Consider the following 27,990-nt stretch of genomic DNA (forward strand, 5'->3'; position numbering starts at 1 on the left):
ATGCCACCCCACTCCTTTTCCTTTTTGCCTGTCCTTTCTAAATATCGAATACCCTTGGATATTCAGCTCCCTGACTTGGTCACCCTGCAGCCATGTCTCTGTAATTGCAATTATATCATATCCGTTTATATCTATTTGCACTCTTAATTCATCTACCTTATTACGAATGCTTCGTGCATTCAGATACAGTGCCTTTAGATTTGTCTTTTTAACATTTTTAGGCATCTTAACATTTTTTTATACTATGGCCCTATTTGTCTTATTACCATTTTTTCTTACCCGGACCCTATTTGTTAGTGCACTCTTTTGTTTGTACGCTCTGTCCCTTCCTGACACAATCTAGTTATTCTTACCCCAATCACTTTCCTGCACTGCTTCTTTGTCTTTTCTGTATAACATTCTAGATTTTTCTCCACCAGGACCCTCCTCCCCCCCCTTATTTAGTTTAAAGCCCTATCTACCTCCCTAGTTATTCGATTCGCTAGAACTCTGGTCCCAGCACGGTTCAGGTGGCGTCCGTCCCACAGAACAGCTCTCTCTTTCCCCAGTACTTGTGCCAGTGCCCCACGAACCGAAAGCCACTTCTCCCACACCAATCTTTGAGCCATGCATTCATCTCTCTGATCTTATTTACCCTATGCCAATTTGCTTGTGGTTCTGCTTTTAAATTTAGTCCCTAGCTGCTCAAATTCTCTCAACAGAACCTTTTTCTTAGTCCCCCTATGTCGTTGGTACCTACATGGACCACGACAACTAGATCCTCCCCTTCCCACTCCAAGTTCTTCTCCAGCCCGGAGGAGATGTCCTTAACCCTGGCACTGGAGGTGACTACATTTCAAAAGTACTTCTTTGGCTGTAAAACGCTTTGGGATGCCCTGAGGTCGTGAAAGGCACTAGAGTGCAAGTCTTTCTGTCATTATTTCTTTCTTTCTTACTTTCTGCCTTTCTTTCTTTCTTCCCTTTCCTTTCCTTTCTATGCCTTCCTTTACTTGCCCCGCTTAACAGCCATTCCTGTTTTGTACTCACTCCGACATACAATGCAAGCCACATTAACATAAAGTTTACATGTAGCTTTCAGTAGCTACATGCCTGCCAAAATCTACACAAAGGTACTACATTGCCATAAAAGTCTAAGTCAGACAACATTTTGCTACTGACTTTGAATAACATCAACACATAAAATAAAATCCATCCCCTCACCTTTAAAATATTACATTAGTTCTAAAAGCTGCTTCAGAGAGCCAATCAGATGTGAACTTTCCGAGATCAAAAGAACTAAAATACTTACTGTGATTAAAACTAACTTGCCTCTGTAATTCAGAAAATAAATAATTAATGTTCTTCACTGAAAGTAAAAGTTCATGATAACATTTGAGTGATGCTCAAAAGTCAACCTTTAGCATCAATTCCATTTTCTACTCTATTGATTATGTTGAAACTCAAAAAATGAGCTGAAGAGTAGCCATGTGATAACCACAAGGATTTCATCAACAATAATTCAGATCACAAGATTTGTTCTATCTAGGGAGATTTCAAATTAAACTCTTAAGTCTTTATCAGAATGATTTATCCTGTAGCAAAGTCTGAGTTGCTTGTTTCATTTACATAAAAGACCAAATTGTGTCTTTGATGAAAAGATCAAATCAGTTCATTTCCTTGATTTCAACATTAATGTTCCTTTGAGTGAAAATATTTGGTGGTAAATTTTCATCTTCAGTGTTCCTGGCACAGCAAGTTACTCCTTTTTTTACAGTAGAATAAGTTAGGTTGATGGATCCTAGGGCAGAAGTGATGGAATTTAAGATGCCATTCTGGTTTAAATCCTTAATTTGAATTGATGCAACTTAGCTAGGGGGGACTTACTTTACACCGTCCCTCACTTGTAGCAAAATTTAGGACCGAGCCAGACACAAGGAACTGGAGAGCATGGAAAGAATTTGGGCATACACCTCATGATATTCCATCCAATAATTTTAATTAAAAAGAGGTAGATCTTCTGTGGTGTTGCTCTTCATGAGTCAGATTGTTCAGTATTTTATAACAATAGGGGTGTTCATGCCATGTAGGGAATAACATCAGGCCCACTGATTTACAGTGACTGAATAACTCAAATTCCATTTTTATTGGCTAGCATTCTGGGAATTTTCCTGGTGCTTTGAGGATTGAGTTCCACAGCTCTGTCCATTATTCTTTGACAACTGTAAATGAGTGGCTTTTATTTTATATCCATTCATTTAATTTTTATCCTTCACCATGTTTAAAGTGTGAATACACAGTAAGATGGTATGCAAGATGCAACAACTGGAGGCAGATACCTGAGATTCCGACAGTTTGGTAGGGGGTAAACCCAAAGGACCCAATGGGGGGGAATGGATTGGAATTTGGGATTGTGAGAAGGGATGCTGGTTTTAAGCCTGACTCTGTCCTAAATTTTGCTAGAAGTGAGGGAGGGTGTAAAATAAGTCCATCCTAGTTAAGTTGCATCAATTCAAATTAAGGTTTTAAGCCAGAATGGTATTTTAAATCTTAAATTTTATCACTTCTGCCCTGGGATCCGCTGATCTAACTTATACTACTATAAAAAAAGGGTAACTAGCTATATTGGTAAGTCTCTTGCCATCCACTTCCAATATTCTGTCCATCTTCATGCCTAATTTTAGTCATAATCATACAACATTCCTTAAGAAGGTTTGGGCTCTCTTCTTCCCGGTTCTGATTTGAAAATGCTGCATGCTAGTGTGGGATTCAAAACCCCTTTAACAAAAGACATTTGAAGGAAAGGGTGCCCCTTTTAAACAACGACATTTGAAAACCTGCAAACACAGTAATGTAGTAAACTGTTCTCGTAAATCCTGTTTTTCCCTCACTGACACTGATGGCATTGGAGAAGTCTGAGTTCCAGGATCGAAGGCATTGTACTGCGGAAAGATATCTAGATTATTAAAGAAATAAGCTAGATGGATAATATTGAGCTTAAAGCGTTGTCAGGCTTTCAAAACACTTAAACGTTTGGAAACACAAGCTTTTCAACACAGCAGAGGGCAATATAAGAAAAGGAAACAAGGACATAGACTGAAGGCTTTGGATCAGGAAAGCAATGATAGGTGTGAAAAATGCATGGGCCTCTCATTCCTATCTGGTAATCTGTTCCAAGAACTGGGATTTGTAAAACGTCAAATAGTATTGCATCCGGCACATCGTCAAATGGTATAAGGAATGGATTTGAAACCACTGAAGGAATCAAAATTGGTGACATCAGGACCATTAAGAAAGTCTGTGTATAGAAATGAAAGAGGCTATTTCTATTCAAAAGGTCATAAACAGAGATAGTAAAGGGACCTTTTACATTCCACGGTTCGAGCACATGGCCTTTTCTGCATCAAAGGGTCTCCAGTCATCAAAGCCTAAGCTGTCAATCATTGAGGTATGTTAATGATTGAGGCATGGCAATAGGGAGTGATTGGACAAAAAGAATGACCCTCCCCAATCCTACAACCTATTGGTAAAAACAATATAACAGAAGACTTTGAGAGAAGAACAGCCTCTTTACCACACAGGCAGTCACAAGGAACGCACACTGCAGTTGAACATTATGCAAGAAGAAGAGGACCTCGTGGACTGAAGAGCTGATCAACCTTTAGGTCTCGATGAGCAAAATCCTTGGTTTAAGGTTGTACATATTACATGATTTGCCTGATATATGTATGAATTGTTAAGTCATTACATAATAACGTTGTGAATTATTAAGTCTATAACGGGATTTTATAGAGGAAAGTCTATGTATGGTTTGATTTTGCTTCATGAATTCTCGTATGAATTATAACATCATTAAAGAATTACTTTTGATTAACGAAAGTACCATGAGTGAGGATGACTGTCTTTGCTTGACTATTTGTCCTGTTCCTAGAATCACAGGAAATAAGGCATACCCTACACTAGTACTGCTTTGAGGGCAGTCTCGATTTAAAAGCAGCACTTCCACCTTTACCAGAGATTCCTCCACCCCACCTGAACCCCTCCCCCATCCCCGTCCCACCCCACCCATCATTAATTTCCTAGGCCTCCCAGCATAACTAGACAGTTGCTGGCAGGACATGTGCTTTTGTGCCCCACCCAGCAATATTTAAATTTGCTGACCTTGGAATTTAGAATGGGTTCAGATTTGGGTCAGTTGGATGGGCAGAAGTCCCATTCTGGTGAACTTATGATAGAGGATCGCAGGACACAGAATCTCAGGGCCTTGGTAATTAGAAGTCCGGGTAGGGGAATGGGATTTAGCTGCACGTGGGAACATTCTTGCACCTTGGTAATATTGAGATAGTCTGGGGTTTTAGAAGTACTAGGGAATGGTCTTGGGCTGTAATAGCACTGGGGAGTGGTCCTGGGCTATGATAGCTCTGGGGAATGATCCTGAGCTATGTTAGCTCTGGGGAATGGTCCTGGGCTATAATAGGACTGGGGAATGGTCCTGGGCTGTGTTAGGGCTGGGGAATGGTCCTGGGGTATGATAGCACTGGGGAATGGTCCTGGGCTATGTTAGCACTGGGGAATGGTCCTGGGCTATGATAGGACTGGGGAATTGTCCTAGGCTATGTCAGCACTGGGGAATGGTCCTGGGCTATGATAGAACTGGGGAATGGTCCTGGGCTATGATAGGACTGGGGAATGGTCCTGGGCTATGATAGGACTGGGGAATGGTCCTGGGCTATGATAGGACTGGGGAATGGTCCTGGGCTGTGATAGGACTGGGGAATGGTCCTGGGCTATGATAGGACTGGGGAATGGTCCTGGGCTGTGATAGGACTGGGGAATGGTCCTGGGCTATGATAGGACTGGGGAATGGTCCTGGGCTGTGATAGGACTGGGGAATGGTCCTGGGCTATGATAGGACTGGGGAATGGTCCTGGGCTATGATAGGACTGGAGAATGGTCCTGGGCTGTGATAGCACTGGGGAATGGTCCTGGGCTGTGATTGGACTGGGGAATGGTCCTGGGCTATGATAGGACTGGAGAATGGTCCTGGGCTATGATAGCACTGGGGAATGGTCCTGGGCTATGATAGCACTGGGGAATGGTCCTGGGCTATGATAGGACTGGGGAATGGTCCTGGGCTATGATAGGACTGGGGAATGGTCCTGGGCTATGATAGGACTGGGGAATGGTCCTGGGCTATGATAGGACTGGGGAATGGTCCTGGGCTATGATAGGACTGGGGAATGGTCCTGGGCTATGATAGGACTGGGGAATGGTCCTGGGCTATGATAGGACTGGGGAATGGACCTGGGCTATGATAGGACTGGGGAATGGTCTTGGGCTATGATAGGACTGGGGAATGGTCCTGGGCTATGATAGGACTGGGGAATGGTCCTGGGCTATGATAGGACTGGGGAATGGTCCTGGGCTATGATAGGACTGGGGAATGGTCCTGGGCTATGATAGGACTGGGGAATGGTCCTGGGATTTGGCAGAACTGGGGTTTGACTGCAATGGGGCTGCTAGTGTTTTGCAGAACTGAGGATTCTTTGATCTAGCATTGCTGTGGAGGGGGAACCTGCCGTTTGCCAGAACGGTTGAAGACAAAACTAAGCTTTGGCACAGCTGGGTTTGGCTCGCTGACAAATTCCTGCTATCTATTAGTAGTGATGGGAGGGGCAGAGCATGGGCATGACAGCACTGGTGAGATATCCCATGTTATGCAGCCTAATTTGTGACTTTCTAAAAGATCTCAGTATATGTGAAATTTTGAGTTTTATGATGGACATGCATCTCTGTGTCTGTTTCTTTCTGTCTTTCTCTTTTAGTCTTTCTGTTTCTCTCTTTCTCTCATACACACACACATACCTGGAGGAAAATCTGAACATTCTAATTACTAACTATAAAACTATAGAAGCTAACTATAGAAAAATGCTGATGATAATTAGAGCTTTCAAAACTCAAGGCATTTTTTTTGTTTGAGAAAGAACCCAAATTAAGATGAAGAAAGGTACTCTGGCCAGGGTTTGTGCATTTGTGCATTTGGCAGCCCTGATTTTTCCTCATATTAATATAACACAGATAATAACTGTGTAATACTTAGAAGCAGTTTGTTTCAAAATTCAACTCATTTGTGTTATGCTTGAAAAATGAATTCAAATTAGGAGGAGGAAAGGAACTCTGTCTCAACTAAATGCACTTACTGAAGTTTATAGAACAGAAAACAAAAGCTACAACAGATGTATAATCAGCTATCTGTCATTCTTTCTCTCACATACACACACAGCTCTGTTTTTTAAAAAAACAAATGCAAAGCCTCTTTTTTTAAGAAAAATGTCAGAATAAATTTTACGTAAATAAAATTTTTGTAATTTGTTCTCTAGCTTTTCATCAAATAATTTTGAAAACAACTGAGCAGAAACTGCTAGAAGCTAAAGAAAATATTACAACAATTCAACTACTGGATGGTACTGATACATCCTGAAAAAATATGTATACTGTGCATGATCTCACTACACAAACTGAATTCATCTAACATCAGTAGCTCTGGGCAAAAGTATGAATTCCAAGCCCAGGTTTTTGGGAGAGGTTGAGGCCTTCAAGTAAAGACCTTAATGAAGGCATTAAAAGATGTGAAAGACAAATGTTATTTGTTCAAACCCTTATTCTGGACACAGAAATTTCAGTTACTGACAAAAAAAGTCACAGATGAATTCCTGATATGCACTTCCTTATGTAAATCTCAATGCCAAAAAGTACTGATGACTAAAATTTACCTCTGGTATAGTCTCTTGTAAAGATTTGCTTATTTAACATAGACTTGTAAAATGTTCATATCTTCCAAGATATCGACCATTGTATTTGAGATCTGTTCCTTTTTGTTACTTGTACCTATGTATGAAATTTTGTGATGTGTAGGAACCTCTGTATCAAAGAGTTAACAGAAGAGTTGGTTTTGATATCTTAAGGCTTAAAAGCAGGAATGTGAAACAGCATGACAGTTTTTCCAAAAAGGTGGTATTTTGATCAGTGAGTGAAAAAAATGTGTTGAAGGTTGTGAGAGAACAAAAGAGGTTAAATTTGTCTTGCAGAAACCAAGGAGTAGATCTTGACTTGTGCGATAGTGTAAAATGGGTGATTTTTACTATCGCACAAAGTCAGGATCTACCACCAAGATCTTCTTAATTGAATTTCCCTTAAAGATAATGGGGGTAATTTCCACAGGGGTTATTCTGCTAATTTCCTGTAACTTTGGTGAAAGAGCCTGGGAACTGCAGAAAATGGTGTAAACATCATTTCTATAATTTTTTGCATGTTTCAGTGACTCTTCTGCCAAAGTTACAGTTGATCAAGAGAACCTCTGCAGAAATTCACCCCCAATATGATGAATGAAATAACAATTTCATTGATTTCATTTCATTGATTGAATGTCAAAGATTTACACTGCAATTTCCTTTACATCTTTGAAGATATACAGCACAAAGTCCAGTAGTTTATTAGACAGATGTGCAGGACAAAGTTCAACAGGTCACATGGATAAATTCTGTATCGCTATCAAATTAGCGATTAGCTTTGGGAAATTGTGAAACAATGATTGATCCTCTTAAAAGCACAGACTAAATGAACAGACCATAGTCAGAGGTCCCCCTACATACAACCTGCAAGCATTGACTGATAGTTACAATATATCTGGAGTACTTGTCTTATTGCAAAGACAATTTGTTTTAAAAACAAAATGTTTCCCAGTCTCTCAGTAACTCACAATTTGTACATACAGCCAATTATTCTGCTTAACCCTTGCAAATAACTAGCGTATCCTTTTCAAAGAAGAAATATAGCCCGACAGCTCCCTCTTTTCCCAGTGCTGGAATTAAACAAGTTGTTGACTTGACCTCTGCTGTGATTGATAACTATGATAACAAATCTTTGATTATCTGATGCAAATAATTTTGTGTGGAGACTCAAAGAATTTACCTCTGTGCGTTTTGTTGTATCTTGTTGGGAATAAAAGGAATCAGGCCGAAAAGTAGAGTTGAAGTCGAAGATTAGCCATGATCTTACTGAATAGCGAAGCAGGCTCGAGGGGCCGTATGGCCTACTCCTGTGTAAGGATTTTGGACATTGGGTCAAACCCCATTTTATTCTTTTGAACTAATGGATGATTCAATATAAAGGGTTAACCAGTCCCTTTAAGGATTGGGACATTCACTTGGATAGTACATTTACAGTACATTTGAAAGCAATGGCTAATTTGCCCTGGACATTACAGTATAAATGCATAATTGCAAAACAGTGAAGTGCAGACCATTTAAACTGGACAGTTGGACATCAGTTTAACACTGCAGGAGCAATACAGTACAGAAACTGTGGACATGCTGTGACTTTCAATAACAAATGTTAAGGAGAAACTTCCAGAAGCTTCCAGAAGGTTTTCGATGTCAACAACAACTGCGAAGGACAAAGAACTGATAGGACACCTGGCTTCACATAGAGAGGAGGCTATAAGGGGTTCATATGGTCCATGAGTGGTCCAACCAGCCATCCATCTTAATGCTATGGACAAATTGGCCTTCTCATAACTTGGTTCACATCCATTTGCTCAGAAGCATATAAAGATAAAACATCGTAGTAGTCAAAACAACAGACAACAGACAACATTGGAGAAGCTGGAAGAAGCTTCAAGAGTTAACGACAGCAGTATGAGCTCCTCGAACAAGACTTTGTTTCTGAACTTTAACAAAAAGACTATGATTTTGAACTTTGACCAAACCACTTTGTCTCTAAACTTTGATGAAAAGACAAACGTTGATGAGAAGAACCTCAACACATCACTCAGCACATCTCTCAACGAAGCACCTGTTACTGCAACAATTGACACCCTACTTCTAGACCTAGACAGTTGCTTTGATGCATAACGTTGTATATGCTACTTGCTCGCTTTGCTTCATGCCTGCTCATGTGCTCTTTTAAATCATTAAGTAAGGAGCATTGAGAACCCCCACTTGTATTATCAGGTAGGGTAATCCTTGTATTGATTGAGTTCCTTCGTGCTTGTTATGTGCTCTTTTTAAATTACTAAATAAAGAATCACTTTGATTCACAAAACTACCACATCAGATGGCTTTCTTTGCCTGAACTATCGTCCAGATCCATGAATCTCTGGGAAAGACCTTAAATTCCCTACACCTGCTCATATTTCTTATGTTCTTATGTTCTTATTCAAGGACATGGGAAAGGATAGGGAGGTTGGAGATGAGGTGATAGCTTGCAAGGATAGAGGGTCAAGTTTTTTTTGAGAAGGGGATATTAGTCCTGGGGATCTAAAAAGGAAAGTGGGAGAGGAGAGGGGGAGGCAAGAGAGAGTGAAGGGAGAAAATAAGGATGGGGAGGGGGGCTGGTGATGGGGTGCCAGGAAGATAAGAGGAGGAAGGAAAAGGGGAGAGGGCGAGAGGGTGGAATGGGACTGAGAGAGGAGGAAGGAGCAGAGGAGAAGGGGAGGGAAGGGGAGGAGAGTGTGGAGAGGAGTAGGGGAAGGGGAGGGCACAGAGAGGTGGCGGGAGAGGAGTGAGAGTGAGTGGAGAGGGAAGGGAGAGTGAGGGTTAAAGTGGGAGGAAAGACAGAAAAATGAAGGGTAAGGGGAAGGGCAAAGGGGACAGCCAGATGGGAAGGGGAGCAATGGACTTGGCAGAGATGGATGGTGGGGAGGGAAGAGAAGAAGGGGAATGGGAGGGGTGGGAAGGGGCAAAAGGACGGGAGGGAGAGAGGGCAGTGATGGTGAGGGGGAGAGATGGGGTCAACTTTTGCCTTGGCAGGGGGGAGGTGGAGTGCGGATGTTACCTTAGCAGAGGACGGTTTGGGGGGTAGTGGCTTGCTGGCACAGATTTTCTTAATCAGTAGGGGTTTTTTTCATTCAGTGGTGGGGGGGGGGGGAATTCTGCTTGGTGATTTTGTCTCAGTAGTAGGCAGGGGTCCTGTGTGGAAGTGTTGCCTCAGCTGGAGAGGCTAATTGTGGTTTTCATCATTGAACAGACATGGGGTGGTTGGTGTGGTGATTTGGCCTCAGCAGTATGTGAATTTTGCAATTTCTGTCTTACTAGGGAAGGGAGAGGAATTTTTGTTTCTGCATTAGTGGTGGGGGGGAGGGGGTGAAAGTTTTTCTAATTCGCAGGTGGGAGGGTGCTGGGGTGTGAATTTTGCCTCCAGGAGAATGCCAATCAGGGACAATCACAGGTGACCTTTCATCTTATTCTTTGGCTAAATTTTATCTTAATTTTTTAGGTGCAGATTCTTGTAGAGGTTTTTTTTAACGTATTCACATCCTTTTTGCAGCTAGCGTTTATAGTATTATCAAGTAAGGCAGTATCTGTGGAAAAAGAAACAGATTTAACGTTTCAGGCCGAAGACCTTTCAACCTGAAACATTAACTCTGTTTCTTTCTCCACAGATGCTGCTTCACTTGCTGAGCTTTTCCAGCATTTTCTGTTTTTATTTCAGATTTCCAGCATCCGCAGTATTTTGCTTTTGTGTTCATAGTATCATAGTAGGTACAGCACAGGAGGAGGCCATTCGTCCCATGGTGCCTGTGCCAGCTCTTTGAAAGAGCTCTCCAATTAGTCCCATTCCCCTGCTCTTTCCCCGTAGCCCTGCAAATTTTTTCCCTTCAAGATTTATCTAATTCACCTTTGAAAGTTACTATTGAATTTGCTTCCACCAGCGCATTCCAGATCATTGCAACTCACTGCCTAAAAAATGTTTCCTCATGTCATCTCTGGCTCTTTTGCCAATCACCTTAAATCTGTGTCCTTTGGTTACCGACCCTTCTGCGGCTGGAAACAGTTTCTCATTATTTACCTTGTCAAAACCGTTCAAGATTTTGAACACCTCTATCAAATCTCCCTTTAACCTTCTCTGTTCTAAGGAGAACAACTCCAGTTTTTCTCCAGTCTCTCCACATAACTTAAGTCCCTCATCCCTGGTACCATTCTAGTAAATCTCTTCTGCATCCTCTCTAATGCCTTGACATCCTTTCTAAAGTGTGGTGCCCATAATTGAACACAATACTCCAGCTGAGACCCATCCAGTGTTTTATAAAGGTTTAGCATAACCTCCTTGCTTTTGTACTCTATGCCTCTGTTAATAAAGCCATGGATCCCATATGCTTTTTTAACAGCCTTCTCAACTTGTCCTGCCACCTTCAAAGATTTGTGTATGTACACCCGCAGGTCGCTCTGTTCCAGCACACCCTTTAAAATTGTACCATTTAGTTTATATTGCCTCTCCTCATTCTTCCTACCAAAAAGCATCACTTCACACTTCTCTGGATTAAATTCCATCTGCCATGTGTCTGCCCATTTCACCAGTCTATGCCCTCTTGAAGTCTGTTGCTATCCTCCACATTGTTTACTACATTTCTGAGTTTCATGTCATCTGCAGACTTTGAAATTATGCCCTGTATACCCAAGTCCAGGCCATTAATATCTATCAAAAAGAGCAGTGGTCCTAATATTGATCCCTGGGGAACACCACTATATACTTCCCTCCAGTCTGAGAAACAACCGTTCAACATTACTCTGTGCTTTCTGTCCCCTAGACAATTTTGTATCCACATTGCCATTGTCCCTTTAATCCTATGGGCTTTAATTTTGCTAACTATTCTATTATGTGTTACTTTATCAAATGCCTTTTGAAAGTCCATATACACAACATCAACCGCACTACCTTCCCCGTTACTTCATCAAAGAACTCAATCAAGTTAGTCAAACACGATTTTCCTTTAACAAATCCGTGCTGACTTTCATTTATTAGCCCATACTTTTCCAAGTGCCAATTTATTTTGTTCCAGATTATTGTCTCTAATAGTTTTCCCACCACCTACATAGGCTGACTGGCCTATAATTGACAGGTTTATCCCTCTCCCCTTTTTTGAACAGGTGTGTAACATTTGCAATCCTCCAGTTCTCCAGCACCGTCCACATATCTAAGGAGAATTGGAAGATTGTGGTCAGAGCCTCCGCAATTTCCACCCCGTGCTTCCCTCAGTAACCTAGGATGCATCTTATCTGGACCGCGTGACTTTTCTACTTTGAGTACTGCCAATCTTTTAAGAATCTCCTCTTTATCGCTACTACCTCCTCCTTTACTGCTACAATGGCAGCATCCTCTTGTCTGGTGAAGACGATATAAAGTATTCATTTAGTGCCTCAGCCATGCCCTCTGCCTCCACAAGAAGATCTTTTTTGTCCCGAATCGATCCCACGCTTCCTTTGATGACCTTTTTACTATATCTATGTTTATAAAAGACTTTTGGGTTCCCTTTTATGTTAGCCACTGATCTATTCTCATACTCTCTCTTTGCCCCTTTTATTCCCTTTTGTATTCAGCCTGGTTCTTTACTGTATTATGAACCTTACATTCATCATAAGCCTCCTTTTTCTGTTTCATTTTAATCTCTATACTTTAGTCATCCAGGGAGCTCTAGCTTTGGGTGCCCTTCCTTTCCCCCTCGTAAGGATGTGTCTACTCTGTATCCGAACCAATTCCTCCTTGAAGGCCTCCCATTGTACAATTACTGTTTTGCCTACCAATTTTTGATTCCAACCCACCTGGGCAAGATCCCTTTTAAACTCACTGAAATTTGCTGTACTTCAGTTATGTATTTTCACATTTGATTGTTCCTGTCCTTTTCCATATCTATTATAAACCTAATGATATTATGATCACTGTTCCCCAAATGTTCCCCCACTGAAACATCCTCCACCTGCCCCACTTCATTCCCCAGAATTAGATCCAGCACTGTTTCCTTCCTGGTTGGGCTGGGAACGCACTGTTCCAGAAAGTTTTCTTGAACACATTTCAGGAATTGTTCCCCCTCTTTGTCAGTAGTGTAATAGCTCCTCTATTGTTCCTTAATTCTAATCAAATAGATTCTGGCTTTGACCCCAAAACTACATCATCCCTTTCCAATGCTATAATAGTTTCTTTGATCAATATTGCCAACTCCTGCCTTTCTTTCCTGCCCTAGCTTTCCTGAATACCTTGTAGCCAGGAATATTAGGTACCCAATCCCCCCCTTCTTTGAGCCAGGTCTCTGTTATTGCCACTATATCATAATCCCATGTGCCAACTTGAACCTGCAGCACACCAACCTTATTTAGCAAGCTACGTGCATTTACGCACATGTACTCCAATCTCATTTGCCCCCTGTCTGATCCCTCCTATTTCTGAACTATTCTTTACTCTAGTGCTACTTGTCTCTCCCAGCACTCTGTGCACCTTGTTTCTTCTCGCCCATCCCCCTGCCAAATTAGTTCAAATCCTCGTCCACAGTACTCGTTAAACTCCCCGCGAGGACATTGGTTCCAGCTCTGTTGAGGTGTAACCTGTCCATCTTGAACAGATCCCGCCAGCCCCAGAACTGGTCCCAATGCCCCAAGAATCTGAATCCCTCCCTCCTGCACCTTTGCTCCAGCCACACATTAACCTTTCTTATCCTACTATTCCTATACTCACTAGTGTGTGGCACTGGGAGTAATCCAGAGATTACTACCTTTGAGGTCCTGCTCTTTAACCTCCTCCCTAGCTCCTGAAACTCTGAGTGCATCACCTCAACCCATTTCCTTCCTATGTCATTGGTTCCCACATGGACAACGACTTCTGGCCGTTCCCCTACCCCCTCAAAATGTTTTGCAACCTCTCAGTGATGTCCTTTACCCTGGCATCAGGGGGGCAACACACCATGCGGGACTCACACGGTGGTTGCAGAAACACCTTCTATCCCCCTGACTCTAGAATTCCCCAAAACAACTGCACTTCTTTTGCCCCCCTGTGCAGCCGAGTCTCCCACAATGCTGTGGATTTTCTCCTGACTGCGTTCCAGGAGGTGTCAACACCCTCACTGATATTCAACACCGAATACTGGTTTCAGAGTGCTACACTCCCAGGGACTCCTGCATTGCCTGCCTGTTCCTCCTAGTCTGTCTGATGGTCACCCACTCCCTCTCCGCCTGAACTTTCTGTAGCTGCAGGGTGAACACCTCCTGAAATGTGCTATCCATGCAACTCTCAGCTTCCCGTATGCACTGTAGTGACGCCAGCTGCCCCTCTTGCTCAGAAACTGTGAGCTTGAGCTCGAGCAGTTGGTGACACTTCCTGCACATGTGGTTTTCCAGGACACACAAAGTGTTTTGGAGTTCCCACATGGCACAGGATGTGCATGCGGTGGGCCCCAGCTGTCCTGCCATGTTAGCTAACAGTTATTTAAACTGCTTGTTTAGTTTTAAGGCACTTCACTGTTTATCTGACACTAAAACACTAACCACTAAAACACACTAACCAACCACTAAAAAACACTAACCAATGAACTAAATACTTACTGACTTACCCTTGGCGCTCCTCCTTGCCTTGTTTTGATTCCTCGTGTGGTTCCCTTTATGCTCCGCTCAGTCTTACTCTATGGTTTTTTAGTTTAAATCACTTTTCACCTCCTTCCCCCTCTGCACCTAATTCCCGCACTCATCAAATTCCCAATTGAATGTCCTCCCTCTGTTAGCACTTCACTCCATTAGAGGTTCACTCTCTGTCTTTCCCAACCTCTGTGCTCAAACTTAATTTAATTTTCTCGGGTCTCGCCACTCCCCGCTCTGTGCTGACTATCGCATCACCTTTTGAGGTTTTTTCCCTCAGTTTGTTTAACTGCTCTGGTTTCCCGCTTTTTTCAAACTGTTAGTTAAAAAACCTTAAAGCTGAACAATTACTAACACGCTAACCACTAAAAACACTACCAAGCACTAAAGACACTAACCACGAAACACAATATCCACTAATAACACTTACCAATAAACTAAATACTTACACTGACTCACTCTCGGCACTAAAGGATATTATGCTCTTAATACTTAAGAGAAATGATAAATTAAACAATTAGTTTTAATTCTTTGGCTCCACTGCTCCTCACTCTGTTTTCCACTCTGTTTTCCCCTCTGTTTGTTTCCCCTCTGCCGTTTTGGGTATCCTGATAGGCTCTGCTGCTGCTGCTCTTGCGCTCTGTTTAAATCTGCTTCTCTAGGTCTCCCAATAAACTCCCGATAACGTTATGTCGCAGCACCACCTACAAGTGCATTACCTTTGGACTGTTGTGAGCATCCACTATTTTTAATGGGCCATAATTTACTATCAAAATAACGGTGAGGTTAATGGTGCTCGCCGTTATTTATGCGCTATTGCTGCTGCAACTTCAGATGAGGGGCAGATGTGCGGTTAAACGCGGAGATCCAAAAGTTGCTGTCCAAGATGCACTGCTCCACCGTTAGCTTATTAAAAACAGCATCTCGCTGTCTGCCTCACCGTTGAAATGCTTTGAACGATGTGAAGTTGATGTATTTGCGCGGTAGATATGAACTAAGCTCGCCACAGAAAGTTAAGTCTAAGTACTCTTTTAACAATGTGTTAAGTGTTAATTACTGCCATTCAACCTCTCTGGCACTGAAAATTAACTATTACAAGTGTGGAGTCTCATTCCTTCAGGTTTTAATTGTTGTTGGAGATTTAAAAAATGTAAAATTTTAAACTAATGTTTTTTATTTTTCCTTTCTGTCCCTTTTTTCTCTCTCTTATTCCAATCTTTACTTCCCTCTCTTTATTTCTCTTTCTGTACCTGATTTGACGTTGAATTCTCTCACTCTAATTTACACTTCCTTCTCAGTCCTTGTGCTGTTAATTTCACAATCCTTCAATCTGATTGGTTAAGGAGATACCCTGTTGCTTGCCCTGTTCACTCAGATCCCAAATGCCCTGTTTCCCTCACTGCGACGTTACCAGTTGCACTTTCAGCAACTTACCACGCAAAAATTTTAAAAACCTAAAGGTACAAGGGCATGTCTGACTAACGGCGGATGCGGTTAGATGCCCTGTTACTGCAAATTTTGGTCAATTATATAATGGTTTATTAAAGGAACGTATAATTACAGAAATAGGAAATTATAAATACTGTATTCAGAAACAGATCCAAAAATCAGTAAAGGAGAAAACAAAAGTATTAAAGAACATTATAAGTAATGAGCAGTATTTGTCAGATAATACCTGGAATAAAGACCTTGATTAGTTCACTCTTTAATTTTCTCATCTCTAGTTATCATCAGGTTGATACTTGGGCTAAAGGGACTTAGTTATGATGTAAAACTGGATAATCTTGGGTTATCTTCCATAGAGAAGAGGAAGTTAAGGGGTGATTTAATCGAGGTTTTTAAAATAATGAAGGGAATTGAAAAGGGAGCTAGGGGATGATCTTCCTTCCAGTAGGGATGTGGCGTTTCAGGATTTTGTGATCATTTTTCTTCAGGAAAGATTTGGAATTGAGTTAGTTTTGAGAGATATTTGTTAATCAAAGTGAGTTCACACAGGTTTAAAAAATTTTTTACAGCCATGTACTGCAACCGCTGAGACAATGGTTTATTTGTTAGTGGGCCAGGCATTGGAGATATGTATTAAAGCCAGACAGGCCAGTATGTGGAATGCTGCAGCTGACAGTCTACTTCAAACTGACACAATGGGAGTCAATTGACTCTTCCCAGACTCATGGGGGTTGGTGGGTGAATATTGTCTTGGGCGGTATTGCAAAACAGGCTTTAGCGAATCAGTTGCCCGTTTTACATTACGTCTGTTGGCAGAGTGTTAAATGGCTGCCAATTCACTATTGCACGTTTTGTACTATGAGCCAAGAATTTCACCTCCGTTAATTCACGATAGATCCCATTTATCTTGATAATAGCAGGAGATAGTTTCTTGAGATCCAAACTTGGGGGAGTCATGACTGTATTTGTTTGTTTAATTGCAACACAAGGCTCTCAAATAAGAAAGCCTGTGTAAATACATCAACTTACATTGAAACTATAGCACAGAAACAGGTCATTCGGCCCCATGCCGGCATTTATGCTCTGCACGAGCCCTCTCCCTCCCAATTCATCTAACCCCATCAGCATACCCTTCTATTCCTTTCTCCCTTGTGTGGTTATCTAGCTTTCCTTTAAATGCATCTACGTTATTTGACTCAACTACTCCTTGTGGCAGCGCGTTTCACATTCTTACCACTCTTTGGGTGAAGAAGTTTCTCCTGAATTCATTATTGGATTTATTAGTGACTATCTTATATTTATGACTTCTAGTTTTGGACTTCCCCACAAGTGGGAACATTTTCTCTACCTCTACCCTATCAAAGTCTTTCATTATCTTGAAGACCTCTATCAGGTCACCCCTCAGTCTTCTATTTTCTAGAGAAAAGAGCCTGTTCAGCCTTTCCTGATAAGTATATCCTCTCAGATCTGATATCATCCTTGTGAATCTTTTTTGCACCTTCACCAATGCCCCTATATCCTTTTCATAATATGAAGACCAGAACTGTGCAGTACTCCAAGTGTGGTCTAACCAAGGTTCTGTACCAGTTTAACATAATGTCTCTGCTTTTCAATTCTTTCCTTCTAGAAATGAACCCCAGTGTTTGGTTTGCTTTTTTTTAATGGCCTTATTAACCTGCGGCGCTTCTTTTAGTGACGTGTGTATTTGTACCCCTAGATCCCTTTGCTCCTTTACCCCATTTAGACTCTTATTATCCAAGCAGTATGTGGCCTCCTTATTTTTCCTGCCAAAATGCACCACCTCACACTTATCTATATTGAAATTCATTTGCCAATACACGCCCATTCTGCAAGTTTATCAACGTCTTGCATTTTGACGCATTCTTCCTTCATATTAGCTACACCCAACTTGGTGTCGTCCGCAAATTTTGAAATTGTACTTCTCATCCCGAGTCCAAATCATTAATGTAAATTGTGAACAACAGCGGTCCCAGCGCCGTCTGCTATGGAACACCACTTCCCACCTTTCGCCAGTCTGCTTTGTAGCCGGCTTGCTATCCATTCTGCTATAAGACTATTAAATACCAACGAAATAACATTTCTGGATCTATTGCGTTGGACAATGTGATGGTGGTTGTGGAGGTCTGAAATAAGCAAAACGGATAAATAAAGGTTGCTCCAACAAAAAAAAAACAAAGCTGCTAAAATCCCTCAGACTTGTAACCGTGCAGATTAAAATATTTGTTCAGCCACTATGTGGAGCTGTGGAGCAGGTTAGTTATCGGCTGCGTGTAGGGGGATGATAAAGGCTGCACGAGTATAGCCTGGAAATTCTGTGAAAAAGGTATTTCCTCAGATATTCTATCTCTTGGAAGAGTCATTGAATGCATTAGAGGCCTGTGTGTTTTTTTTAATGTATAGGGCGGCCTGTCGCATGTTCGGGCTGTGTTCAGGCCTCAAATATCTGACCAAGGAAAAATCTGAAAAAGTAAATCAGCAACAGTGCACTCTGACTGGGCTGCTGCTCAAATGGAGACTCGGTGGACATTTTGAGGCCTGGAGCACTGCAGGAACGAATGGATTTTTAAAAAGAAAATGTCCCCCCTACAAAGTGCTGCTTTTAATTTCACATTTGGTGGGCTTTATTGTTAAATCTAAACTTTGCCCGTTGCACTGAAGGCCTCATTTCTGACCAGGCTCTTTTAAAAACCCATCCCAGCCACACTGCACTGTGACTGGAGGACTTTTCAAATTTAACCTGGTTGGAGGTATTGGGCCTGAACAACAACTTACTGTTTACAGAGTAGATCTAAGTGTGAGATATGTTTATATAATATACACAACCACTTCTACATTTTTAGGAATTGATTTAATTTATTTTGTCACTAAGTTTTGATTTAAATAGCACATAGATTTCAAATATTGCAAAAGCTAGGCCATGTTGATTTGAAGAACAGCTTTGATGCAATTCATTCAAAGAGCTGTAATTGTGTTTACATACTGAACTATTTGTGGTGCAAATTATATACTTTTAAAACTGGTGAGCTGATTTTAAACCTGAACATTAAGCTGCCCTGAAATAATTTAATCGGGACAACAAAGCTGAAGCACCTGGTCAGTTTATTACAGCCAAAGTTACAACCCTGTTGAGATTTTTTTTTGTGTTGCAGCTGAGTGGGGTAATAGAACCACCAGATCAAATTGTGTCTGTGAGACATGTGTTCAGTGGGAGTTAGAATGTCTATAGCATCATTCCGAACTTTTCCATTTAACTTTTTTTGTGTGTTTTAACCCCTTTCTGCTTCTTCCCACTATTTTCCTGTTATGTGTCTTGGTCTCTGGTTCTAATCTTCTTAGTCTTTGTCTCTCATTTTCCCTTTTGTTGCTGTGCTCCAGCTATTCATTTTTCCTATGAATTCAGAAATTAATTTTGGGAACTTTAGTACAAGGATATTCAACAGTGCATGGTAGGGATTATGATATTTTTGTACATGTGAAATATAGGGTCCATTTTCACTGTTCTGAAAATTACCGGAAGGATTGAAAATAAGAAAAGATTGGGGAACAGTGAAATGACTGATTATTCCATAAGTGAGGGAGGTCACTTAAGTCCTGAGAGAAATTGAGTTTTCTACTCTGTACCTGTTGTGCAGTTAGAATTTCCTAAATTAATTTTAATGTAGCCTGCTACATATGTACAGAGACCGATTCCGATAACAAACGAGACTCTTCCATGCTAAATGGTTACGCGACCCCCAAGCGGTCTGCGTCCAACTTCTTAGAGCAACAAGTGGCATATAGCCACACAAGATAGGTCGAAGATCAGCTGTGATCTTATTGAATGGCAAAGCAGGCTCGAGGGGCCGTAGAGCCTACTCCTATTTCTTATGTTCTTAGGGACAGAAAGAACTTGCATTTATTTAGAGAATGCTTAAAGTCCATTGTTATGTGAGCTGCCTTACTTTTCTCCATACTTGATTGGCTACCATTTTGAAAATCCCCTTCATTGGGATATTGTATTAAATTAGTGGAATCACCTGATGCTACTGTCATGAAGTAGTAAATTGAAACTTCAGTTTAGTTCAGTAGGGTGTTCCTAATACACATCACCGGTCACGTGACCTGCCATGGAGTACAAGTGTGTTGGATCAAGCTTGTTGATTGAGCGAAGGTATGTGTTTTCAGTGTTTCTGACTTTAAAAAATACGAACGGGAAGTAGAAATTAGGCAAGTTAAAACCACTGCATGTTGTAGCTGCGATGTAGACAGGTCTTACACATACACAGTTCCTAACATCGTTAACAAGGTAGCCTAAAAGTGAAGATGAGCTATACAAAACACCCCCGAGGTAAAGGAGCCACTATTTTAATTCTGCATTTTAAGAAAAGATGCTGCCATTTACTGGAACAGACAAGCTGAATCTGAGCAGAGCTGGAGTCAGATTTTTAGCAATATTACTGGATCTGGGGATAGCTAAAGACATAGAACAAACCCAACACGACCCTCCCCACGCAAATTGCATATAACAGTCTGCAGGCCAATCTAAGAATCGCATTCATTTAAAGTTCACTTCAGTTTTGTTGAAAGAGAGAGACTAAACGCGATTTTAGCAACTCTTGTACGTTCTCAATGGTTTGAAAATAAAATAAAAGTCTTTTCTTACCAGAGCTCACTAGCATGTGTGGGTGCTGGAGAGTGTGAGGTCCATTGGGAACGGGCGCCTCAAAGTCTGAGACTGTTAAGTGCACAGTACGGCGTTTATGGAGACGGTAGAGATCGATTCACTTTCCGACTGCATCATCACAACCACCACAGCAATCAGAATGGCTTCGCATTGGGTCAAAGATAAGCAATATGGAACTAAATCAGCTTTGTGTAACTCCCAGCAGTTTCGCTCTGAAAACCACAAAAGTCACTTCCTGTGCTTTAGAAATGTAATACAAGTGAGAAAATCAGCTGAATATTTCCAGAGTGACGCATATTAAAACATATGTTTTACTTGGGTTTATCCATACTGGGATTTCAACAGTCCAACATAATTCCCTACGTGGTTTGGATGATGCGTGGGCGCTCTCTTGACTAACTGCTTCTGAGGTCCTATCAGGCTTTTTATTAAAATTATTTTGGCGCTAAAAAACAAATTCTAAGTGGATCCTCTTTTTAAAATACTTGGTAGGAGAGATCAACAATCAGCTACCAATCGCTTCTATAAATATGTCAAATGTAACACCACTATTTAAAAAAGGAGGGAGAGAAACAACAGGGAATTACAGACCAGTTAGCCTAACATCAATAATGGGGAAAATGCTAGAGTCTATTATAAAGGATGTGATAACAGAACACTTGGAGGGCATTAATGGGATTGGACAAAGTCAGCATGGGTTTACGAAAGGGAAATCATGCTTAACAAATCTAGTGGAGTTTTTTGAGGAGGTAACTAGTAGAATAGATAGGGGAGAACCAGTGCATGTGGTGTACTTGAATTCGCAGAAGGCTTTTGATAAGGTCCCACACAAGAGGTTAGTGTGCAAAATTAAAGCAGATGGGATTGGGGGGAATATACTGGCATGGATTGAGAATTGGTTAACAGATAGGAAACAGAGAGTAGGAATAAACGGGTCTTTTTCCGGGTGGCAGGCAGTGACTAGTGGGGTACCGCAGGGATCAGTGCTTGGGCCCCAGCTATTCACAATATATATCAATGATTTGGATGAGGGAACGGAATGTAACATTTCCAAGTTTGCAGACGACAGAAAGCTGGGGTGGAATGTGAGCTGTGAGGAGGATGCAAAGAGGCTCCATTGTGATTTAGACAAGTTGGGTGAGTGGGCAAGAACATGGCAGATGCAGTATAACGTGGATAAATGTGAGGTTATCCACTTTGGTTGTAAAAACAGAAAGGCAGATTATTATCTGAATGGTGATAGATTGGGAAAAGGGGAGGTGCAACGAGACCTGGGTGTCCTTGTACACCAGTCACTGAAAGAAAGCATTCAGGTGCAGCAAGCAGTTAGGAAGGCGATTGGTATGTTGGCGTTCATTACAAGAGGATTTGAGTACAGGAATAGGGATGTCTTACTTCAGTTGTGAGACCACATGTGGAGTATTGTGTGCAGTTTTGGTCTCCTTATCTGAGGAAGGATGTCCTTGCCATGGAGGGAGTACAACGAAGGTTTACCAGACTGACTCCTGGGATGGCAGGACTGACGTATGAGGAGAGATTGGGTCGACTAGGCCTATATTCACTAGAGTTTAGAAGAATGAGAGGTGATCTCATTGAAACATATAAAATTCTAACAGGACTAGACAGACCAGATGCAGGGAGGATGTTCCCGATGGATGGGGAATCCATAACCAGGGGTCACAGTCTCAGGATACGGGGTATGCCATTTAGAACCGAGATGAGGAGAAATTTCTTCACTCAGAGGGTGGTGAACCTGTGGAATTCTCTACCACAGAAGGCAGTGGAGGCCAAGTCATTAAATATATTCAAGAAGAAGATAGATATATTTCTTAATGCTAAAGGGATCAAGGGATAAGGGGAAAAAGCGGGAACGGGGTACTGAGTTAGACGATCAGCCATGGTCATTTTGAATGGCGGAGCAGGCCCGAAGGGCTGAATGGCCTACTCTTGCTCCTATTTTCTATGATTCTATGAGCCATCTCTGAAGTAAAAATTACTCGTAATATATTTCATTTTTTGCATTATTTTAAAATAATATATTTTCAGTGTCATTCTGTAAATACTTGTCATCCAACATGGCCACTGGAAGTTATCGAGTGACGTAATTAGGAACACCCTTTGGGATGTAAGATTGAAGCTATACTGCAGCTACCAATTGCAGACCAGTATCTTCGGGGTACAAGCTCTCTACTCCTCAGGCAGCTATTTTTTAATAGGAGAATGCAGGCAGAAATTAAAAGGATTTTTTAAAACAAAATTTTAAGTTTCTTGGAGGTTCAACATGCCTCCTGGGTACTTTTAAAATGCAGCATTGTACAAGGATGGAGTTATGCCGATTGTAGCCAGTGTAAACTTAAACCAGTGTGCAATGGGCTCCGAGAGGCCACTTGGCTTATGTGATCAGAAGTCAAATTGATACCTGTGAAAAGAACGAACTTGCATTTATATAATGCTGTTCACATCCCCTGGGTACCTCAAAGCACTTTATACCAGTGAATTACTTATGAAGACACGGCTGCCAATGGCAGGGCGAAGGGAGGGGGAGATGCACATGAGGCAAGAGTCAGAGGAGCAAAAAGTTCAGGATGGGGGTTGTAGGGCTGGGGGAGATTACAGAGCTAAAGAGGGGCGAGGCCATGAAAGGATTTAAACACAAGGATGAGAATTTTAAATGTAAGGTGCTGGGGAACCAGAAACCAATGTAGACAGGGGTGATGGTTGAGCAGGACTTGGTGCAAGATAGAACGTGGGCAGCAGAGTATTAGATGAGCTGAAGTTTACAGAGGGTGAAGGATCGGAGGCTGACTAGGAGAGTATTGGAATAGTGGAGTCTGGAGATAATAAATGCACCGATAAGGATTTCAGTGGCAGATGGGCAGAGGCGGGCGATGTTATGAAGGTGGCAGTAAGCGGTCTTTGTGATGGAGAGGTTATGTAGTAAGAAGTTCAGTTGGGATTGGATAGGACACTGAAGTTGCGAACAGCCCGATTCGGTCTGTGACAGTGGCGGGAGGAGGATTGAATAGGTGTTAATGGTCAGAGTTTGTGGTGGTGGCGAAAGAAAGTGGCTGCGGTGTTTCCTATTGTTTAGCTGGTGGAAATTATGCCTCATTCAAGACTGGATGTCAGACAAGCAATCTGACAACACAGAGGCAGGGGAGGGGTCAAGAGAGGTAGTGGAGCTGTCTGTCGCCAGCACACTTGTGGAAGCTGACCGCACGCCTTCAGATGATGTCACCAAGTGGCAACATGTCTATGAGGAGGGGGACAAGTGTAGATCCTTGGGGATTCCGGAGATAACGGTGTCATGGCAAGTAGAGAAGTCATTGCTGGAGATGCACTGGCTACGATTAGATAGATAAGAGTAGAACCAAGCAAGGGCAGTCCCACCAAGCTGGACGACGGAGGAGAGAGATTGGTGTGGTCAACCTTGTCAAAGGCTGCAGAGAGATTGAGAATGACTAGGAGAGATAGTGCACCATGGTCACAGTCACAGCGGTTGTCACTTGTGACTTTGGTTAGGATCCTTTTCGAGGACAGACGGGTTGTAGGTGTTTTTTTTGAATGGGGGGGGGTGGGGTAATGACAGTAGTTTTGAAAGGGAGGGGACAGTTCATGAGGAGAGGGAACCATTTACAATGTCAGCTAGCAAAGGGGCCAGGAATGGAAGTTGGATCAAGGGAGCAGGAGGTGCTGACTTTCATGAGTTTATCATGGACAAGATGAACTCAAAGAGGGCATGAGGGGAGATGGGATGGAAAGTAGAGAGAGATGTGAATTCAGAGTTGGGCAGGTGGAGCCTGTGCGGAGGTTTGGCTTGTGGGAAAGGGGCAGGGGAGAGGCAGTTGAACGGATGCTCTCCATATTATTGACAAAGAAGTCCATAAGCTCTTTGCATTTGTTGGAGGTGAGGAGGTGACTCGGGAGAACCAATAAATGATCTAAATTTGAAAACATCACTGGAGTGCGTTGGGTTCGTAGTAACTTGATAATGAAGTATGATGTTGCCAAGATAATGTGTCCTGAAAATCACTTTTACTTGGTTCCTAAACAGAGGAATGTATGACTGTTGCCAATTATATCTGCCATTATTTGTTAAAATTAACAAAATATGTACCATCTATAAAAGTTGGTACAGTGTAAACTTTCTGTGACTGCCTCAGATACAGCAGAATTTTAAAGGATGCTAAGCCGGGATTTGCAGTCTGGGTCCATACTCTGTTTGGGTGACAATATGCTTTTTAATTCAGGTTCTTCACACTGCTGAGCTCAGTAGCTCTTGGCCAGTTCCACAGCTATGCCATTAGCATTCACTGTTCAAACAGACTTTAACAACAGAAACGTATAGGGGGAAAATGTTACAATTAGTGAGTTGGAGCACCAGTGTATTGTGCCACAGGATGGTAAGATAAAGGTTTCTGCCGTGAGTTCTCTGGATATGAGTTTCTCAATCTCAACATCACCTTTATAGGGAGAAACCAAGTATAAACCAAAAAGATAGGGGAGAAATAGCCTGATCATCCCATGCTGCACATATGCATCTCCTGGTGCCAAGCTGTACCATGCCGCTGGGAAAGACCTTGGAATAAGTCTCAACTTCAACCTTTTAGCTAAAGACAGTACATGGTGAGAGGAGGCTTCATTGGAAGAAGAAAAATAATGTCAACAAAGTTAAACGAATTACAATTCATTGTAATTTTTTAAAGGATTAATAATAGGAAGTCGTAATTGTGCCCTTTTAAACTAGCAAATGTTGCAAGCTCACCATACCTCAATAAATTGAGGTTTTAACATTTCACTGTGTGACAAGATGTTCACAATCTTTCCCCTGTTTATGCCCTTGATTCCTGCAGTAAATGGATGTGACGTGTGATGATGCATCGGTACTGTGCCAGATGTTGATTTCAGCTTTCTCCAACTTCCACAGTAATTCCCAGTAAGATTTTATTTCATTGCTGTACTGCACTTCCACTAGGCAATAAAGACACAGCTACACCATTAAGCATCAAAGCCTAAGCTTGTTAAGGTAGCTGAACTATACAGACCAAGAAGATCGCAGGTTTAATCCCCGGTCTCTGGTGGGCCTAGTCTTAGCTGGGGCACGGTATGCTTGCCCCAATATGCCTCACTCCCCTGGATTAGAGAGTGGAAAATCAGACAGGTCTCCTGCTCTTGATGGATATCTAGTGATCCCTGGTGGACATGGGTGTCAGGTGAGGACAGGATCAGGTCCGACTGTGAAACAGTCCGCCAGTACACTGCCTAGGCTCACGAGTGAACAACAGCTAGTTACTGGAGAGTGATCAGCACCTGTCAATCTACCACAGTACAATGTCGATGCCTTCAACGGGAGGGGGGGAGTGGAGGAGAATGCTGGGGGGTGGGGGGGAGGAAGGAATAAAAATTCATCCCGCATTCTCTCTTCATTGTGTCCTATTTTAATTTTATGTTTTTCACTTAATCCCACTCAAAAAGCTCTTCAAAAAAGGTGTGCAAATTGTGGAATGCCAGTGGCCATCCTTTATACAGAGGTCACTGGAATATTCAAAATCAAAAAAACTTTACGAGGTAGAGTGAGAGAAAACGTCTTCAGTATTTGCTTCTTTGTAAGGAAAAGCTTACAAATATGGGGAGATTTAATTGAGGTATAAAATTATGACGGGACTAGATAGAGTAGATAGGGAGGACCTATTTCCCTCAGCAGAGGGGTCAGTGACCAGTGGGCACAGATTTAAAGTAATTGGTAGAAGGATTAGAGGGTAGCTGAGGATTTTCACCAGAGGGTGGTGGGGGTCTGGAACTCACTGCCTGAAAGGGTGGTAGAGGCAGAAACCCTCAACTCATTTAAAAAGTACTTGGATGTGCACTTGAAGTGCCGTAACCTTCAGGGCTACGGACCAAGTGCTGAAAAGTGGGATTAAGCTGGATAGCCCTTTCTCGGCCGGCACGGATACGATGGGCCGAATGGCCTCCTTCTGTGCAGTAACTTTCTATGATGCTATGACTTTTGTGACCCTTTCCTTGAACTATCGCATTGAATACATGCAGACTTACACAATCAACATTTGTTTGATTTTGATATCACAAAATTGTGTGTGTCAGTTAGTCATTAGGGCTGTTTTTTCCCAGTTCACGTTACTGGGAAATGATGAGCCGTGTGCCTGTGACTTCCTGATATGCACAGCCGGTGGGCCAGGCTTCACGTCACCAGCGCAAACTTGGAATGTTTACCCCTTTATTGTATTTTTAATGTGTTCTGTCATGTTTCTGTTCAGGTGACTCCGCTACCAATACTGCAACCCCCTCCAAACAGGTTCAGAGTTGCATCGTATCGCAAGTGTGTGCAGCGATATATGACTACTTGAAGGATTCTCAATTGAAAGTGAGTTTAACGAATAGTTTAGGTCCGAGGCCTAAACAAAGAAATGCACAACTAGTGGCTCAGTATTTATCTGCTATTGTAAAGTATTCAAAGTAGTCTAAAGCTAGTGCAAGCAGATCAAAGCTCAAAAAAGTCTGTAATCTTGACAGTAGTTTTGTGTTTTTTTTGATTCAGAATCAACTACACAGTGTTTACCCGATGGCTCATTAAGTTTATTCAGTAGGTGGCTGAGCCATACTGATCAGGTAGATCTCATGTTCAGCTCCCAGTCTATGCTGAGTTGATTGATCCCAACCAGGATCCAAAGGTAGGATTGCTACAATTGGCCTCAGCAACCCAGGGTTAGAGAAGGAAAAATTGGCCAGACTTCCCCCTCCTGATCGCTGTGACACATGAAAGAAATGTTCACGTGTGAACCTCTGGTGAAGACAGGGCCACTGCTCCCATGGAACTCTGGCAAGGAGCCGTCCCCATCAAAGAGAAGAAAACTGTTGAGGGAAAAAAAAATCAGTGAATCATAGAAAGGTTACAGCACGGAAGGAGGCCATTCAGCCCATCGAGTCCACGCCGGCTCTATGCAAGAGCAATCCAGCTAGTCCCACTCCCCTGCCCTATCCCCATAGCCCTTCAAATGTTTCCTTTCAAGTACTTATCCAGTTCGCTTTTGAAGGCCATGATTGAATCTGCCTCCACCACCTCCTCGGGCAGTGCATTCCAGATCCTAGCCATTCGCTGTGTAAAAAAGTTTTTCCTCGTGTCACCTTTGCTTCTCTTGCCAATCACCTTAAATCTATGTCCTCTGGTTCTTGACCCTCCCGCCAATGGGAGCAGTTTCTCTCTATCTACTCTGTCTAGACCCTTCATGATTTTGAATACCTCTATCAAATCTCCTTGCAACCGTCTCTGCTCCAAGGAGAACAACCCCAGCTTCTCCAGTCTATCCATGTAACTAAAGTCCCTCATCCTTGGAATCATTCTAGTAAAACTCTTCTGCACCCTCTCTAAGGCCTTCACATCTTTCCCAAAGTGCAATGCCCAGAACTGGACACAATACTCCAGTTGTGGCCGAACCAGTGTTTTATAAAGTTTCATCATGACTTCCA

At 42.2% G+C, this 27,990-nt stretch overlaps 2 protein-coding genes across 6 annotated transcripts in view; one reads left to right on the top strand and one right to left on the bottom strand.

Moving 5' to 3' along the window:
- The window catches only part of slc2a9l2 (solute carrier family 2 member 9, like 2), a 396,296-nt gene extending 375,586 nt beyond the window's left edge, over positions 1 to 20,710 (bottom strand). Inside the window, exon 1 of one of the 2 annotated variants that reach the window (XM_067991508.1) lies at positions 20,485 to 20,658. In XM_067991508.1, the coding sequence (XP_067847609.1) occupies positions 20,485 to 20,500 (16 nt within the window). In that variant the 5' untranslated portion in view covers positions 20,501 to 20,658. Of the gene's footprint in view, positions 1 to 20,484 lie in introns of both variants that reach the window. The other variant, XM_067991549.1, reaches the window with a different exon arrangement.
- LOC137326411 (protein transport protein Sec24B-like) overlaps positions 18,089 to 27,990 on the top strand; it is a 93,053-nt gene continuing 83,151 nt past the window's right edge. For 2 of the 4 annotated variants that reach the window (XM_067991468.1, XM_067991495.1), the window contains exons 1-2: positions 18,089 to 18,165; positions 26,781 to 26,887. The gene's annotated coding sequence lies outside the window, so the exon portion shown is untranslated. Of the gene's footprint in view, positions 18,166 to 19,955; positions 19,993 to 25,422; positions 25,442 to 26,780; positions 26,888 to 27,990 lie in introns of those variants that run through there. The other 2 variants (XM_067991477.1, XM_067991485.1) reach the window with 2 other exon arrangements.

The sequence above is a fragment of the Heptranchias perlo genome, chromosome 1 (genome assembly GCF_035084215.1).
Source record: "Heptranchias perlo isolate sHepPer1 chromosome 1, sHepPer1.hap1, whole genome shotgun sequence".
Lineage (NCBI taxonomy): Eukaryota > Metazoa > Chordata > Chondrichthyes > Hexanchiformes > Hexanchidae > Heptranchias > Heptranchias perlo.